Here is a 17,288-nt window from a genome sequence, read left to right on the forward strand (position 1 = left end):
CGTCTGAATGAGGGATACGCGACTCTTCAGCCAATAAGCCAGACAGAACCCATACCCAAAACGATTGACAGGCGCCACAACATGTGAGATATTGGGAATACATGTCCGCACAGAGCTGACGAAACACTAAGGCTTCATCTTAGCGCAAAACTCCATCGAAATTCCCTTGCTCCTGTCATATGGCGAATTGGGTCGAATCGGTTTGCACAGTCCTTCCTGATGTCATTCGTTAGCTGCAAAAGCACTGGAATTACACCCAATCCAAATTAATAACTCACTTCGTACAAGTAAGCCTGGTCATCGCACCAAAGACCTGCCTCACACTGGAAAGTACGCCCTTCTGGTTGACTGAGATGTAGTCCCGCTTCGTGTCCAGGGCAACGACTCGTATCCTTGATAATTGTCTGAGTTGAATGCTCCTTGTGAACCAGGGGAGTTCCGTCAGTCGTGCCAAGGCAGTGTATCAAGCTCATGTCATATTGACCGCTGTACTCGATGAGAAAAGGCCATAATAGTGGTTTCGACTTGAAAACTTTGATCACAGTACCTGTGAGACCGCGCGAGACGGATGCACCGGCTGCTAGTTTGGAACCGCCCTTGTCTTCGAACGGTCCGCCCGCGTTCCAGTGTTCAAAGTAGAGATCGTACGGGCAGTAATTGTACATGGTGAGTGTATTGGGTTTGCTCTCTGGTCTAGTGAAGATGTTGAGTTGATCGCCTGGTCCCACGATAGGCAAGGGGACGCTTTCATCGAGAGGCCAGTTGCCGCTGAAACAACCTGCAGCCATTTTTGCGACCGTGGTCTCGTCCATGCGTTCCTGGTCGCCTAGCTTGACAGGTGTGTCTCGGCGTGCCAGCGACTCAGGACCCAGAGTAATGAGATCGTTGGCTGGCGAGACATGCCGGTGCACGTGTTTGTGCCCGTGGTTGTGCGGCACTGCTGTGACGGGTCTCGGCAAGAGAAGGAGAGCTAATAAGGCCGTTGCGATGGGCGAGCATGCGCGTAGTACGGCCATGTTGGAATCTCGTGGGTGTTGGTTTGTGGCACAGCGATATTCAACCGTGCTTCAGTAGTGTGAAGTTGGGTGCGCTATGCGTCGCTTTGGAGAGGCCGTTTCGATGAAGATGTTGGTATTACGAGAAGCTTTACAGCGGCGATGGTCGTATTAAGAGGGTAGAAGTGTATGAAAGAAGAAGAATGCGAAGAGAAGAAGATATTGACATAAGAAAAGAGGATATTCATGACAGCGCAGTGCATGACTGAAGAAGTGAGTAATCCATCGTGAGTAGTGTATGGGTCAGTAAACATCCCCATCCTACATCGTGGGTTTATCTAGTCGTGGTATGCTTGAGTACGGCGATGACTTCGGGTCGAGCGCATGCAGGTAATGATGTAACAATATCGAGCGGTAATCATCGTGGTGTCTACGCCGCCGGACGCTGTACGGAAGTTGGAGCCAACCATGGTTGGCGGTGCATGGGTACCACGTTGTGGCGAAGCTGCGCATAGGACCCTGGGATGTCTGAGCGTCGCGTGCATGTCATCGGCCACTGGGCCCTCACGTCACCAACATCATTGCAAGAGGAAGGCAGAATTTGTGCTATGCTCTTGATTGAGGCTTACAAGCAAACTATCTTATCCTGATAGTGAAAGTATCCAGATAAGGGAAACCACCGGCATCCGCTGCCATCCATGCGCCAGCATCATATCCCAAAATCCTCCAACGCCACTCGTGTATGCCCTTGTTCGAAGAAGAAGGAGATAAAAAAAGCCTTGAAGTCAAGAGTATACAATGAAATGAAAACCAAAGAAGAGAAGAAACATGAGGCCATGTAGTTGTCTACCCCGAAAAGTGATCCAGGGCCTGCCGTAGATTGTTAGAAAGTGTTTGAAAGAGATCGTTATAGTCAGACAACACACACTCTCTTGCTCCATCATGTTTGTGAAAGAGATAGCCGGATCCCTTCGTTGGGTCGACACGGGAAAGAAATAGTCAGGTCATGATCTCGTTATCGTGATCTTGGTTTGAAACCTCTTTCCTCGTAACGACGTCGCTCATGATCTGTTTCCGGCGCAGATCTCAAAGGCAACGCCCTTGTCGATGGTCGAACCGCCAACTGGGGCGTCAGGCAAGTATCCGAATTCGGGAACGACGTAGGCCTGTTGAGCGCATGGCTCATTTGCGACACATTGGAAGACTGGGCCGTCCTTGGCAGCGGCTTGAATGCCTTTCTCGTGGCCGGCGCAGTTGTCAAAGTTGGTCCCGTTCTTGGTCATACAATCGAGATACGAAATGTCGTAAGATACCTTGACGTGGTCATCCCAAACTGTGTATTCGAATTGCATTGGGAGGGCCATATCCTTAGCCTTTGCGACCTTTAGGGAGATACCAGACTTGTGACAGGTACGGATTGCTTCAGTATACATACTGTTAGCGGATATCGTTACGCAGTCGCTACCCGGTCCATTGTCGCAGGTCTCTTCATTGCCGATAGAAGAAACGTAGACATCGTAGTCGCATGAGTTGACGATAATGGCCTGGTTCGGAATGGAATCGAGAGTAGCGTATGGACCACCTGGAGAAGACGAAGGAGCAGCTGAAGGAGCAACAGAAGACGTGGAAGTGGAAGCGTCGTCAGGAATGCCCTTGTCGGGGAGCTTGACAGTCATGGACAGTTCTGGCGCTGCAGCCGTGGTGGTAACCGTGCAGCTAGAGGCCGCAGAGCTTGCAGCCGACTCAATGGTGACGGTCTTGATGATAGTTTCTGTGATGAAAACAACGTCTGTCTGTATGGCGCGGCGATCAACCTTCTCATGATGGTGATCACGGCGACGTCCGAGATGGGCGCCAGCGGCGAGTAGCGGTAGCGCAAGCGCAACGATGACGTTGAAGTGCATCGTGAGTGATCTTGAATCGGATTCTGGACCTGACGGCGTAAGTAGAAACGGGTTCGAGTGAGTGTAGTGAAGCAGTTGAGTGTCGCGTGATGTGGGTCGGAGCAGGTAAAGGAGTGTGGGAGTAAAAGTCGCTGGGGAAACTGTTGTTGTTATTGTTATGATCCTGCGTCACCCGGGGATCTGAAAGCGCAAGTGAGCGTGGATTACAATTATATGCCACGTTGGGGCGCGTTGGCCCCGTTGGACGGCCGGTGAATAAATGGGGGTCGGCCAATCAGAGGCCTGCCAATGGCAAGGCCTTAGATGAGCACAAACGGAGTCGCAACACACACGGCCCCCACACGTTGCTCTCTCACGAGCCGGTGAAGCTCACCAGGTTGCAATCGTGTTGCGGCGGTGGGCAACGCACCGGGCGTCGGCGCACCGCACGTGCATGTTGGCCCCGAAAGTGACACGAGAGATTGATGCGGGAGTTTGCCCGAATGTGAATAGTGTAAATTGCTTTGCGATGCAAACAAGAACAATGACGGGTTTAGCAAGACAATTCGGAAAGAAAGACACCACAAAGTTTCAGGGTAAGATAAAAGTGACGGCCATGGCTGCGCGACGTTGACTGCTAAACATGAAAGTAGTCGCTGATAAACGCGATACGCTCATCCAACAGGTCCAAGAGGCACGGAAGGCCTCGGCTGCTGTCGAGTTTGCGCATAGCAGGAGTACATTGGGCTGTGGCAGTTAGCTCTTGTTTGCAAAATCTAGACCATGATACTCACTCATCATATCCCGTCCAACCCACACACTTCCAACAGTTGAACAGATTTGTTGGATCGTAGCGCCTCTTCACGGCGAGCAATCTCTCGTAGTGCACCCCAAAGAATGTTTGTTGCCAGTTCTCCTCGGTCCAATCACCTTCGTTCGAGTAGCACCCACCATTCGGTGTGACGGCTTTCAAGATGTCCATCGTAGCAGAGACAGTCTTTTGGATTTGCGAGCGAGCCGCAGGCGGTGTAGCAGTCGTCCAAAATTGGCCCATGACTATTTCCCATAGCGAGTCTCGCCAGATGGGATTTACGCTGGTCTTACCGTTGTCAGGAGTATTGTCTGGTCCGGTAGCGTAGAACTGAGCGCCTCCACTGCCATGGTTGACACGTGAAAATTGCATGGCGGTGACGACTGCAGTGACGAGCCGGTCGATGTTGTGGGACGAGTTGAAGAGACTCCTGGGGATGAAGCGCCCTGCGCCATTGAAGCCTAGACCCACGGGTCCGTTGCGAGATATCTCGGGTCTTTCCGTGAACTCATGCCACTGCGAGAACTTCTTGAAGGAGTGATACTCATTCTCGGTGATGCTGAGACCGGAGTAGTTCGTCAAGAAGTCGTGCCATTGGGACGTGATGTCTTTGATCGCCTCCGTGTCATTAGAGGGCAGGACCTGCAAGAACACGACACGATCTGAGAGCACAAAATTGTATCCAGCGATTCCATGCTTGGCAAATAGCGTTTGGTTTGCGGCAAGCCCGGTGATGATGTCGCGATGTACCTTCGACTCTGTAATGTTCTTCGGCGCGGGAAAGCGAGCTTGGAAGCTATATACGTTGATAGGATCGGCCGGGTGGAGCTGGAACTTGTAAGATGTGAGCACAGCGTAGGTCCCGCCTCCGCCTCCGCGCATTGCCCAGAAAAGATCCGGGTCGCTGCATTCATTAATGGTGCGCTGTTCTCCGTCGGCTGTGACAACGTCGAACTCGACAGCTTGGTCGACCATCAAACCGTATTTGGGACCGAGTGGCCCATGGCCGCCGCCCTGACCATATCCACCAGCGATGCCGACAGAGGCGACGGCTCCAACAGTGACATGCATGCCATGAGGTTCAAAGGCCTCCCACGCCTCCTGGGCCTGGACACCGGCACCAATCTCTCCAATGTTGTCATAGCGAGTCTGACAGCCTTTGGGCTGGAACGTCTCGTGATACTGGGTGTCCTTCATGTTGTGAGTCCAGATCGCCAAAGAATTTGGCACGGTTGATCGTCCGTAGTAGTCGTGTCCAGTATTCTTGATCGATACGCGGATTCCGTGCTTGCGCACAAAGTGCAAGGTCTTGCTGATATCATCCCCAGTCTCAGCTTTAACATGGTATGAGGAGAGTCTACCAAGCGAGCAGGTACCGGAAACAGGCTCTGAGGTATTGAAAGAGTTAAGTGCACATTGCGACGTGTCGCACTTCTCCCAGTCAAGAAACTCCGTCGACCCGTAGTGATTCGTGCGTGAGACGCCATCGCCGTAGTTCTTCGCGATCTCTTGACATTGCGTGCTCGACGGATCTGAGTAGCACGGGGCGGCCCAAGGTACCGTCAGTCGGAGGTTGCCGTTGATGCTCTGATTGAAAGCGTTCCAATCGTTCATGGTCGGCCAACATGCCTGTCCCGGTAGACATGTGTAGTTGAAAGAAGTGGAGCTTTCGTGTGCTGGCACTGATAACATAGTGTCCCCGATAAGATGTTGTCTGCAAAAGGTATAGGATCCGTATACTGCGAAGCCGCAGAGAAGAGGTAGTAGAACAACATGGCGTAGGATGTCGCTTAGACTTCGCTCCGCTGATTTCGTCGAGTTTCGGAAAGTCTCATCCTCCCTCCGCAGTTGATAGGCATGTGCGGCCTTCTCGTCCAACAATGGCAGGCGCTCGGCGTATGCCATTTTGCCAGCCAGTTAGTTAATCTTTCCACAGGTGCTGTATTCGAATATCTCCAGCCGTGCTTTCCGTAAAGGTACCTTCGATGAAATATCCAGATGGTGTCGTATCGGACAAGATGCAGTCGTAATGAGCGGACAAACGGTGCGAAGCCTTGTTATAAGGCATCATCCGTACAGACGCGAGCTGAGCCTGGGAAGGACTCAACGTCCCGCGAACGCACCAGGAGCGAGCCTGCCGTAGCCCACATTTGGACAATGGTTGACTGCCTCAGCCTCAGCTTCTTCTTTTCTTACGCCTGGACTGGCCAATCAGGCGTCAGAGCACATCATCAATCGCATGTCCAAGCCAGTAGTCGAGCAGGCACCAAGCACCGTCCGCAAGATGCAGCAGGCAAAAGCTTCCCGATGCACATGATGTTGAAGGCTGATGTGGGGTGGTTCGGCGCGGGCGAGGGCGCGGTCTGGGTGGTGAGAGATTTGCCGTGTGCGTCCCACGCGTTCCCAAAATCGGCCCCTGGCGCGTAACGCCTGTCTTTCCGCCTTGGCTGTGTACCGCAGCTGATGCAGGCTACTATATCGAATTGCGCGACCGCTGTGACGGATGGACTGGAAGTTTGGTGATGAGGCTGTGCCCCTGAAGCGCGATCTTGATGATGGTGGCCTGAGATCCGGAGTGATGACGTATACAAAAAAGAAGGCTGATAGACCAGGCAGCATCGGAAGCCTGCGCGCTGAACATGCTCAGGCAGGTGTGAACGACGAACCTCCTGAGGGCTTGATACTGACATGCAGAAACGTATCGCATGTGCAAGCCTTGCGCGACTGCTTTGTACGCAACGATGTGCCAGGTGGTCCCACAATTGAGTTGCACGACCGCATCACTCACATAGCTATCTTCAACCTCCACCACACATGTACGGGCGCTTGTCAGATACAGCGCGTGTAACAGAACTTGCGATGTCACAAACGTGTCTTGTGCGAGTGTCTCTCAGGAATGGTGTACGATCACATGAGTGGAGTGATATTCACGTCGTCAAACTGCAACGCTCATATGCTAATAGTATACATGGGGGATGATTGAACAATGACCTTATTCATTCTCGTCATAGTCATCAAAAGGCCAAGTAAGTAAGGCTCTTTCCAGTTCCTCCGGGTCGTCTTTCAGGTTGTCCACTATGCATTCCTTTGCCTTGCTTGCTTTTTCTTTCGCGAAGTCAAAGTCTTCGTGCGATGTGTATCCGCTATGGGATACACCCATTTTCTCGCATAATTCTTCCCTAAACATGTTGCCTTCGTGCAATGACTTCCGCATATCTGCTCGTCTCTGCATCTCTTGCTCGGATATGACAATGGGGCATGGCGGAACCGTGCCGTCTACGGCGGCAGATGCAAACACTGGCCATTCTTCCACAACATCCGCGATACCGATCTGGAGATGAGCATTGTCACCTTGCCATGGAGCGCCGGCATCGTGGAATATCTGACGTGTCATGAAAGTTCCGTCGTGTGTACAAGCCTGCCAATGAGGCTCGTTCAGCATCTGAGTGAGGCCAAGGTACCAGAAATGTATGTGTCGTCGGCGATATAGTTCTTCTGCCTCAGCACGCTCATTTCCAGCCATAGTAGAAAGATTTTCCGGTGGTTTGGGCTCCGTGAAGCTTCGAGACTCTTCGTCTGCGTAGTTTGCAAATGCCGCTGGTATGTCCGCGGCGAGGAAAGCAGGGAGAACTTCGGAGTGCTGCCAGTCGATGAACCCGGTGATTTGAAGATCGTCAGATATCAGGATGTTATTAGGAGAAAGATCTGGATGTCGGAGGGTGGGCGAATGCAGTGTCGCGTCTTCAGGTATAAGGTGAGGTATGAGGCGTATGTAGTCTTCTAGCGAATGAAAGTGGTCTTGAGGGTCTTGCTTCTTGTATCCAAACGACTCAGCGTATTCGCGGTAGAATGGGTGTCGCGGCCGTCCGTATTTGCAGATCCACGCCAACTCCTTCTCGGCATGACTTCGAAGAACGTGCTCGGGGTTAGCATCTACACGTATGAGAATCAGCGGAATGTACATTTGAGTGAACATGACTTACGAGGGCCTCGGTCAATATCAAGATTCCCACGTTCGCCGTACCACCATTTCTGAGACGCGTACGGACCCATGCACAAGCTGCCATCGGATTCAGGGATGTCAATGTGGGGGGTACCGTTAGGCAAGTCGCGGGGATAGTATATGCTACCACAGGCGGGAAGCCTGTTCGCGAAGAGCTTGGTTTCCATCAAGACTATTTTGTGCAAAATATGACATCTTTCCTCTTCGGCTAAGCTGGACCAGATATCACTGAGAGGCTTTCCCGGTAGTCTTTCCATCAGCATATACTCTACACCGACAGCGTTTTCACCAGTCGAGTAATTCAGAACGTGAGGTACAGGTATTCCGCTAGTGTGAAGGAAGTCCAGCGTTGCGACTTCACTCGCTACCGCCAGACGTCGTGGTAAGGTTGATGGGTATGGAGGACGGACGAGTACCGACGAGCTGTCATTCATCGTTACTTCGAGTATGCGATTGAAACCGCCTTCGGCGATCTTCTTTATCGCGTGCACATCTGAAGCTGGTCTGTTTAGTGCTTTCGCAGCTACCTTCTTGAGTTCGGAGACGTTGAAGACTAAGCGGCGTTCAGCCATGCGCAAAGGCTCGTTGATACTACATGTTCATGTCAGCCAATTTCTAAGTGAGTGAAATGATGCGAAGTCGTATACATCCATCTACCAGAGGTAAACTCGAACAACTCGCGGTGGTCTGTATTCTGCAGGCTAGCATTTGACGACAGGAACGCGCGCCTGCAACACAAGGAAGTGATCCGGACGCATCTAGTTCCCACCACAAATGAAGCCCGCACCTTTAGCCGGTATAATGTCTGATGGACGGATGATGGATGAGTCCTAGATCTCATGATCGTGGTAATGATGGTGATGGTCGCGCAACGAGTGTTTGCTTCGCACAAGCAGTGCGTGTGCACAGACAACTACCGGTTTTGCCGTCAACTGCAGCCTTGCGGCACAGTGTGCATTTACCACTACGAACGTCGTCCATTGCAAGACATTGTAGGCATGATGTACGCACTGTAGGTGGTGTCGTGCAATCTGCCTGAGGCGGGCGTAGCTCAAGGCGCACAGGCCGCGGACAGTCGCTCCCGAGGTCCGCTCGATGCCATTGCCATCCCTAGGGATGTTAACGATGGCTCATCCCACAACTGCACCCTCGACATCCCGCGCCATAAGAAGCGTTCAGGCGCAGATGAGCATTCATTAAAGCACAAGCGAGGATGTATCGCAGAGCCCTCTATGGCTGAACGGGAGTCGCTGCCCGAGCATCAGCCTGCCCGCTACGCTTGGAACGACCCTACCGGACCACGAACGCGCCCTCATTGACCGATGGATAGACAATCAACAATCTCCAGAACCTCTATACGGCCTTATCGCGCCTCTGATACGGAAACGGGTCGCGGCTCTTGCGCATCGACGCGCCATGGTCAGCAAACTTTAGAGGAAATCGGTTCTTGGAGTCGCGCTCCTCGTTCTGAGCTAAGAGCAGCGCAGCATTACCGTAGTCAAAGAGGTCGAACCGAGCGCGGACTACACGTGCAGCATATGAAGATATGAGAACGTGCAGAGTCCCAGTTTGGCTCGAAGCCCTTACAGAAGACCGCACCGCCGCCACCAGCGTCGACTCGATTTCAACCGTTCTCCGACCTCCTTTGCGACGCGCACGACACCTTATATGTAGAGCATACAACCGATGACGATATCGGCCAAGGGCATCTGCTCAAGTATACAACTAGTCTGGCTTTGGCGAGATTGGACGAACAAGAATATCAGCGGCGGCGTCAATCATGAAGTCGACGCCGGATACGAACAGAGGGGATATGATAGTCCTGGAAGGCCGACGGAATGGCGAGCCATATACTTTGTGGAGCCTATATTGCCGGATGCAGACTATCTTTGTAAGTCGGCAGCGATAGTCTTCAAGCTGGTTGTTTATCCTAGGCGATAGCTCGACATCCGCAACTCGCGTCTAACTACCGGTGCTGATTGCGAGAGGTACAACCATGAGCTAGGCGGCTACATGGAACTGCCCAGAGACGGCCATGTCTGGCAAGACCATACTTGATATTTACATGATTCGGAGAAGCAGCGCTGATCATCTCTGAACCCAGTATACTGCTGAAAGCCACTGGGCTAGAACTTATATCTTGGACATCTCACTGACCTGTTCCAAAGATGTTCTACAACCTGAACCCTGTACTTCCTCGTTGTATCAACTCAGAACGGCGATGGTGTCTTCGTCGCTTTGTAAATCATTCGTTTGATGGTACTGGGGCGTAACGATGTTCACAAACTGACGCGGTATGTGATTCGCGGCTTAGTCTATGTCAAAGACATGAGAAGCGGGGAGCACATAGGTACGAATGTTGAGTTGATCCATATACAGGATACATGGTTACCACTTCTTACTATTAAACATCGCGTCATCGATGGTCACTCATCTTTCTGTGACCAAGTGTCATTGAGCAGTGATACTCACATGCTGCACATGCGCACGGACGTGGTGGCTTGGCCTACGGCAGATAGATCCCCGCGTGCTGACAAGCTTACCAACTTTGTCGCACGCATCTTCTTCCGATAAGTATAATCACTCGGAAACTAGCGATCAGATCGCTGGCTGTAAGTCCAAACATCATTTCTCATTGGACACACAACTGGCATTCAATACTTCTCAGCCACTCGTGGGTTTCCCATTCGGCAGCTAGCCTTACCTCAGCCTTGCACAAAAGCTACCTCCAATCCTGAAAGTCATGAGATATATCAGAACTGACAGCTAGAATAAGGTGCCAAGGACGTACTGTGTTGCAGACCAACCTGTCCCATCCATAGCCCCTAAAAGAGAGGATCTATCGAAGACGCTGGGCGTGATGAGTTCTTCTCTGCTCTTGCAATGGGATCATGATCGGCAAGCATACTTCTACGTCGACTCCAAAAGTGGATCAAGAGTGTATATGAAAGAATCCCGCAGTGAGCCCTGGAAATGGGACCCAGAACGAAAAGAATACTACTACACAATTCATAGCGATGGGTCGAGAACGTATAGTTCTTGGGAATGGGACCAGGAGCGACAGACGTATTACTACTACACCAGAGATGGCTCCAGAACATATTTCGACGGGTCGCACGTTAGCCACGGTGACCATTCGTACGCTGACAAAAGCGACGGATCAATAACCTATACGGACGCTTCATACATGCCCGGAACGCAGTCAAGCGCCGGAAGAATGTCAGATGCAAGTAACATACAGAGTAAAGCGGACCCATCGCCGATAAGCCTCCCCGACCTGATGGAGCGCAAACGGGGTTCATACAACAAGAGCCTCTTGGATGAGAAGTTTCGCCCGTACGGGGACTACAACAAAGCGAAACAGAAAGCGAATCACATTCCCAGGTCTGTTCCTTCAGTGGCTCCGTTCAGCATAGATACATGGGATATCTTGGACCCCAATTTCAGCTCAAGAATCTCAACTTCTGACTCAGGCAAAACTTCCCCTCCAATTTCTGACTCAGAGATATCATCTCGTCAGAACAAGACCAGACGAAACGAGACTTACACCAAATGGATGCCGCCTTCTCCAGATCTTCATCCCATCATGGACTGTGGAAGCCTCCCTTACTACATGCCATTGGCAACAGCAGGGCCACATAACTGGAAGGAAATTCGAAATTGGCTTCCAGTGGAGTGGCGGTGGGACGTTGAGTATCAAGCCATGCGCGCCGGAGATAGTGCACACTGTCGGGCCTGGAACTGTACACCTCTTGAGCCGGATGAGCCGACAGAATACCCTCTCACAATCGCTCAGGCTCCGGTGGTGCTGCCAGTAGAGTATCTTTGGCCTCCTGCTGGAGGAGTGACTCCACCACCTGACCCGCGACCTGCCTCACCGATCGACGCCCGCGCCGAACTATCTGCAGAGCTTGTAAAAGACCTCTTTCTCACTTTCCAGGGTAGCATCGGGTTCTATGTATTGATCCATGGCCTCCTCCAAGTACTCGTGCCAGCGGACTATGATACTGCCTGGGCTTCTTCACACCTCCCGCACAAGTACGGTGGCCTCAAGGTCTGTTACATCGAACAGACTCTGGAGCCGACCATGTTACCAACCAGGACAGAAACTACCGGAAAGACACTTGACAGATCATCGCTCGTGCCCTTGGGCACATCAAGCTCAGCCCCAGCCGCACGCACGCCAGCTCAATCCCTCGCAAATAGCTCGTCATTAAAGCTCAACGACTTCGTAGAGGCCCGCCCAAAGTCTAACCACCGAAACGAGAAATTTTCTGGACGTGTCGGGCTCAAAGTAAGCCAAACAGGCATCCCACTCATATTGATGTCGACCCATGTCATCACTGAAGCGATTCTTGCAAAGTCGCACCGCGACAGCATACTTGGCCGGAAACATGACGAACGCGTCGAGAAATTGAAAGATGATTGGAATGAGCATGTTGAAATCTGGGCTGGCGGTGCAAATGTTAGTATATTAACACGCCGATGATGATCGTACAGCATGGCTGTAATCTCGTGCATTACTGTTGATGCGCTCTTATTCTAACATATCTGTCAGTGCGGAACGGTCCTCCAAAGCTTCGACAAGGAAGCGGGAATTTATCCGAACGGCTTCAACCACGACATCACTCTCATCAAACCCGCGCATCGGACTTTGGTGAAAGATGTCGCATCCCCTGTCAGCGGCCTTGGCTGGCTCAATCACGACTCGTGGATCTCGCTCCGCCAGCAGACGACAACAATCAAAATCTTAGCTGACGCCGAAAGCTCAGACTCCGCGAGAAGCTTACAGGCAGCAAAAAGCATCAAGTGCAGTCGTCCATCGGACATCATGGTGGTAGGCGAAGGCATCTTCCTCAACCAGAAAGCTGCAGCGGGCGATTCGAAGAGTCTGAAACACCACGACGCCTCAACATGGAAGGATCTTGTGTCACGCGCAATCCTTTACCGGGTCTATCCTGATTTCGATCCACCAAACGGCCATAGCGGCACTGTGCTTTATGCGGACGGAACAAGGACAGATGGAACCGAAGGTCCAAGCGTCGTAGGCTTCCAAAGCTTTGTACAACGCAGTGGTCACGTGCAGAATTTCGAGATGGAAGGTGATGCACTGGAGCGGCGATTGAGAGCTGGCAGAGTTGCATTCTATGGAGCGTTCGAAGTCCCCGCCGAACTCAAGAAGTACCATATATACTAATCGTAACCATTTTCCCGGTTTTCCGAAGTTATACTGTCGTTGAAAGATCGTGTTGCCAGCGCACCAATCGAAACTTGGCCTTCACCTTGGCCCACAAGTCCCACAGTCTTTGCCTCTCGTCCCACTGATAAATAGCAAAAGTTGCGAGTCCAATCGACACTGTGACTACTACCCAGATCCATATATTCAACTGCTCCAGCTCAACAAAGTTCATGCCGAATATCGAAGTGCAGTACGAAAGCGGAAGAAAGATGGTCGCAAGTATAGTCAGCTTCGTGACCTGCGTAGCAAGCGTAATCTGTTTCTGCGACTCCGCGAGAGAAGTGGCGCTGACTAGGATCGATATCGCTTCCTGGTAGTGCAACGACAGCTGGCGGCAACGCGATCGAAGGAATTCAAAGTCGGCCTTGACTGCATCTTTGGCTTCCTGAGCTACATCGCTCTGGTCTTGTGTGAGATTGGCCGCCCATCGAGCCAGCTTTGGCGAGCTGATGAATCGGATAACTTCTTCATGTCGACTTGCGTGGTCATCCAGGAGGTGTTTGTGCATGATGAGTTGTTCCAGATGCTCCGTTGAGTACTTCCGATCCCATTTCGTCGACGCGATTATGTCGTACCATTTTTGCAGTGTCGATAGTAGCTGAATCTCCGAGGCGGCTGCAAACAAGAGTATAGGTGCGAGAGCGTATAGCGGATCTTGCCCGGCAATTACGTGATCATCAAGCATGACGTGGAGCTCTGATGGCAGATGGGACGCTGTCTGGAAGAGCGAGCCATCGGTGTCTTGCGTGATATCGAGATCGGAAAAGGGCAGCGGCCATGAATGTTTGATCGTCGACTCCTGTCCCAGCAAATGTACAGGTAATAAGCGGATATCTCGGCGTCCTGTCTCTGTCTTGGCCGCCATATACTCGACGAAATGATGGTAAGTGCGGCTATGAGAGAGATTTCTGCTTCCGACATCTGTCCACAAGATTGCTGATACACATGGTAAGCGGTGACTAAACGAAATCAAGGTTTGACAGGTCGCTCACCAGTCCAGCCGTCTCCATTTGACTCAACGGTGATGGACACATCTTGCTCGATGACAAATTGAAGGTTGCTAAGATATGCATGGCCTCTTACATACGAACAGCCAGGAGCTGCGGCCAAACGTCTGGGCATCCACTCAACGTCGTCGGGTAGAAGCCTTCGTCGCGCTTGCAAGATCAAGCTACTGAATGAGTCTACAGGCAGCTTGTTCTTGCCAAAGTTTCCCTGGGTGTTAAGACGCAGTAGGAGCCCTTTGTTCGAAGTGGCGTATGGGCTTCTCGTGATTGCGTGAAGGACAGGCCCGTCAGTCGAGCGCCAAAGATGGATATGCTGCCGAAAGAACTCGGGAGCGATATTGTATTTCGCGCCCACTTCACATATCCAAGACCCTGGAAGATGTCCATTGAGGAAAAGGACCTGTCCTTGCCCTTTGCTCGGAGGCGGAGCTGCAACTAGGTCCTGTAACTGAGAATATTTGTAACTATGACGTTGATACCGCTCAGAGCCATGACAAGGCGGCCCATACACAGACAAATGGCCAAGATGATACGCTTCAAGGTCACTGTATTGCTTGGGTAGATGTGCCTCATCAGCTCGGAGCAGCTCAGCGAGAAATCTGTAATGATAGCCAAAGAAAAGCGTGCGAGTATATGAACGTGCAGCGTAGTTGAGTATATGCTGACGATAGCCTTGGGCTTCAGGCGATAGCTGCATGTTGCCCGTGTGGCTAGAAGATACGACACAAGTTATAGGCGGTAAAGGATCGGGGAGGAAGGCATCGTAGCAAGTAAGCTCCATCCATGTTAAGAAGTACCTTTAGAACACAGCGTGTCAGATCCGGTTTTCGCAACAGCATCAAAGGCTGGAGACAAGCCAGCTGCACAATCATGGTGTTCTCCGTCGCGACCAGTCAGGCAGGCGCATAAGCGAACGCGCACCATGGATCTTCGCAATACCTGCGGATGGGGGCTAGCCGCCCGTGATACGAGGCTGAATGCTTCCGATGTCGTTCATCAGCGGAACGACCCCACGACTTGTGCGACGCCAAGCAAAACCTGAACAGCGGTCATGAAGACCACGATCGTAGCGAACCTGATGTTGTCAGTTTTATGAGGTGCAACAGTGTTGAGTATCTCACAAGAACGTCCAGAATTGCAAGGTATCGTTACGGTTACGGAACAAGACCCAAATGCTCCATGGCTTCGCCTGCTGCAGATGCTCATCTAGGATCATGATTCGAGACCAGAGATGAGGGAATATGCCAGGTGTCCATGCGATCGGCTGTTGATTTATGGCGCTGATGAGGTGAGGAAGCTTAGGGTCGTATTCGCTGCTACGTTGAAGTCGACTAAAGGCTTGGTAATCGCTGATCGCGCGATTGCGGTATCGTCGAGCAGAACATGGCTGACATGGGCAACATCGCCGCTGTATATAGATATACCAAGTCAGTGTATGCTCCATATGCAGTTCGTAGAGAAACACGTACCCATAAACCAAGCTTAGCATGAGGACCCAATGAGGGCCAGGCGTTGAATAGCAAGCTGTATGACTCCATGACCTCTTGCGCCAGCTCATTACCAACACCAACCATCCTAAGGGGAGCGGCATCTAAGGCGCATGGTAGCGCGAAGATCTCAAGTATGCGACGTCCGTTGCGGTTCGATAGCAGGAGGTGCCGGGAGATGTTGTGAGTCCAGGTGATTTCCACTGCTCCGAACACAGTCAACCTGTACGCGTTGAGGTGGGTGGCGTCAACAAAGAGCGACTCCAAGGACTCTAAATCTGCCATGGTCACCACAGAGGCGAATGCAACAGGCGCTGGTAGCAAGCCGCTGCCCGCTACCAATTCTGCCAAGCTCTCGAAGTATGGCTGGCCACCCAGCAGGCTTCCGTGCATGCGCAGATTGTAGCTTGCCGTCACCATTCGGAGCTTACCGGCTACCGTTGGTAGATCGGTGAACGAGCTCAGTAACAGTGTGCAGCTGCCAATAGCGCGCACTACCGTGTCCTCTTCGTGCCATTGTGTGTTCGGGTGGTTGGATAGCGAGTGTAGCAGCCCTTCAATGCTCCTCTTCATTGACCCAAGGGGCTGAGGGCCATGGAAGTATTGTACTATGGTTATGAGAAGATCTTCGTATTCTGGAGTACCACGAGCATCGTGCTGGTTCAGAAGGTAGTTGATGTACGGTTCGACGGTGTCATCGTTGGGGTAATTCGGGAAGCCCAAGGCGTGCGCGAGACGTATTCGGAGGGGATCAGCCGGGGGAGGCCCTAGAAACATGCCCATTGTGTATATTGGGCAACCCGTAAGCCTCAATTCCTATGGCAGAGTGAAGGCAAAATAGATCGCTGAATGCGCAAAGAGAAGGGTTTCCATGTGGAGGCTGGCAGGCTGTCCATGAGGCTGTGCATCGCAAGGGGATAGCCCATCAGGATGGCATTGCCCCTTTCGACCAGGCGGAGGCTGAGTTTTGGCTGACATGATCATGCATGTGTGCCGGCGCGTAGCGATGGATGCGTGGTGGCAGTGAAGGACCTCGGGAGGAGAGGGCGTCACGGGCTGCACGCGTCGCTTATCGATAAGACACCTCGCGCTTAGGCAACCCGCGTCACAATCTCGCCTGCGCCCAACCACAGACATGACGAACTCACCGACGCGTGTTTCCGAGATTATGTCACACACACATGAATTGAGAATCCTCCCGTGCACACACTGGTGCAGTTATCGATATGTAATATACGCGCTGAGTCTACAACTATCCATTTGCTAACCAACCAACAGGGACGCCGGCAGCAGTAGGCGCAATGGCAAGCCAGCATCCTGCGAACCATGCCGGCTGAACAAAACCAAGTGTGATCACGGCCATCCAAAGTGTGATCGATGTCGTCAACGTGGTATTGAAGACCGCTGCTTCTACCACCCAGCACCTCTCACCAGACAGCGTCAGAGTGCCGATGAGTCAGGAACAGGTGAAGCCCGCCCTCCCAAAAGAAAGTATGCATACATCTGGAACTACATTCACATCAGTATTTTGACTCGAACAGACGACCCTCAAAGCAGGCTTCGGATGCTGTTGCCGCTTTTGCTCCAGCGTCTCCGTCGCATGGTGACAAACTTGCGGATGCCGTTGCTGCTGATGTATATCACCCTGGGTTCCTCGGGCCTGGATCGTACGCCGTACTTCTTCCTCAGGATGAAGAACCCGGTCAGATGCGTGAACGCGAGGAGTCTGTTGCATCAGAACGATCAGATCGCGAACTTACACACCAGCACACCCTGTCCAAGTCCATGCGATACCAGATGGCTTGTGATGTTTTGAGCACTCTTCGCCATTACAACGCTATCAAAGAGCTCGTTCTATGGTAT

General features: G+C 52.0%; 5 protein-coding genes across 5 annotated transcripts; 1 reads left to right on the top strand and 4 right to left on the bottom strand.

Moving 5' to 3' along the window:
* Positions 1–2,056: 2,056 nt before the first annotated feature.
* J4E87_008290 (uncharacterized protein) lies at positions 2,057–2,899 on the bottom strand (the record flags this gene model as incomplete). Its single annotated transcript, XM_049379881.1, has 1 exon — positions 2,057–2,899. One exon carries the CDS (start codon positions 2,897–2,899, stop codon positions 2,057–2,059), a length of 843 nt encoding a protein of 280 aa, XP_049230448.1.
* A 653-nt stretch (positions 2,900–3,552) lies between these two features.
* On the bottom strand, positions 3,553–5,594 carry J4E87_008291 (uncharacterized protein; the record flags this gene model as incomplete). The annotated part of the gene is made up of 2 exons (XM_049379882.1): positions 3,553–3,625; positions 3,673–5,594. 2 exons carry the CDS (start codon positions 5,592–5,594, stop codon positions 3,553–3,555), a joined length of 1,995 nt encoding a protein of 664 aa, XP_049230449.1.
* A 1,087-nt stretch (positions 5,595–6,681) lies between these two features.
* J4E87_008292 (uncharacterized protein) lies at positions 6,682–8,264 on the bottom strand (the record flags this gene model as incomplete). Its single annotated transcript, XM_049379883.1, has 2 exons — positions 6,682–7,622; positions 7,673–8,264. The coding sequence occupies 2 exons, from the start codon at positions 8,262–8,264 to the stop codon at positions 6,682–6,684; spliced, it is 1,533 nt and encodes a 510-aa protein (XP_049230450.1).
* A 3,131-nt stretch (positions 8,265–11,395) lies between these two features.
* On the top strand, positions 11,396–12,889 carry J4E87_008293 (uncharacterized protein; the record flags this gene model as incomplete). The annotated part of the gene is made up of 2 exons (XM_049379884.1): positions 11,396–11,986; positions 12,251–12,889. 2 exons carry the CDS (start codon positions 11,396–11,398, stop codon positions 12,887–12,889), a joined length of 1,230 nt encoding a protein of 409 aa, XP_049230451.1.
* A 28-nt stretch (positions 12,890–12,917) lies between these two features.
* J4E87_008294 (uncharacterized protein) lies at positions 12,918–16,208 on the bottom strand (the record flags this gene model as incomplete). Its single annotated transcript, XM_049379885.1, has 2 exons — positions 12,918–13,730; positions 15,408–16,208. 2 exons carry the CDS (start codon positions 16,206–16,208, stop codon positions 12,918–12,920), a joined length of 1,614 nt encoding a protein of 537 aa, XP_049230452.1.
* Between the last annotated feature and the right edge of the window lie 1,080 nt (positions 16,209–17,288).

Source organism: Alternaria ethzedia, assembly GCF_023757985.1.
Source record: "Alternaria ethzedia strain BMP 0044 chromosome Unknown scaffold_25, whole genome shotgun sequence".
Classification (NCBI taxonomy): domain Eukaryota; kingdom Fungi; phylum Ascomycota; class Dothideomycetes; order Pleosporales; family Pleosporaceae; genus Alternaria; species Alternaria ethzedia.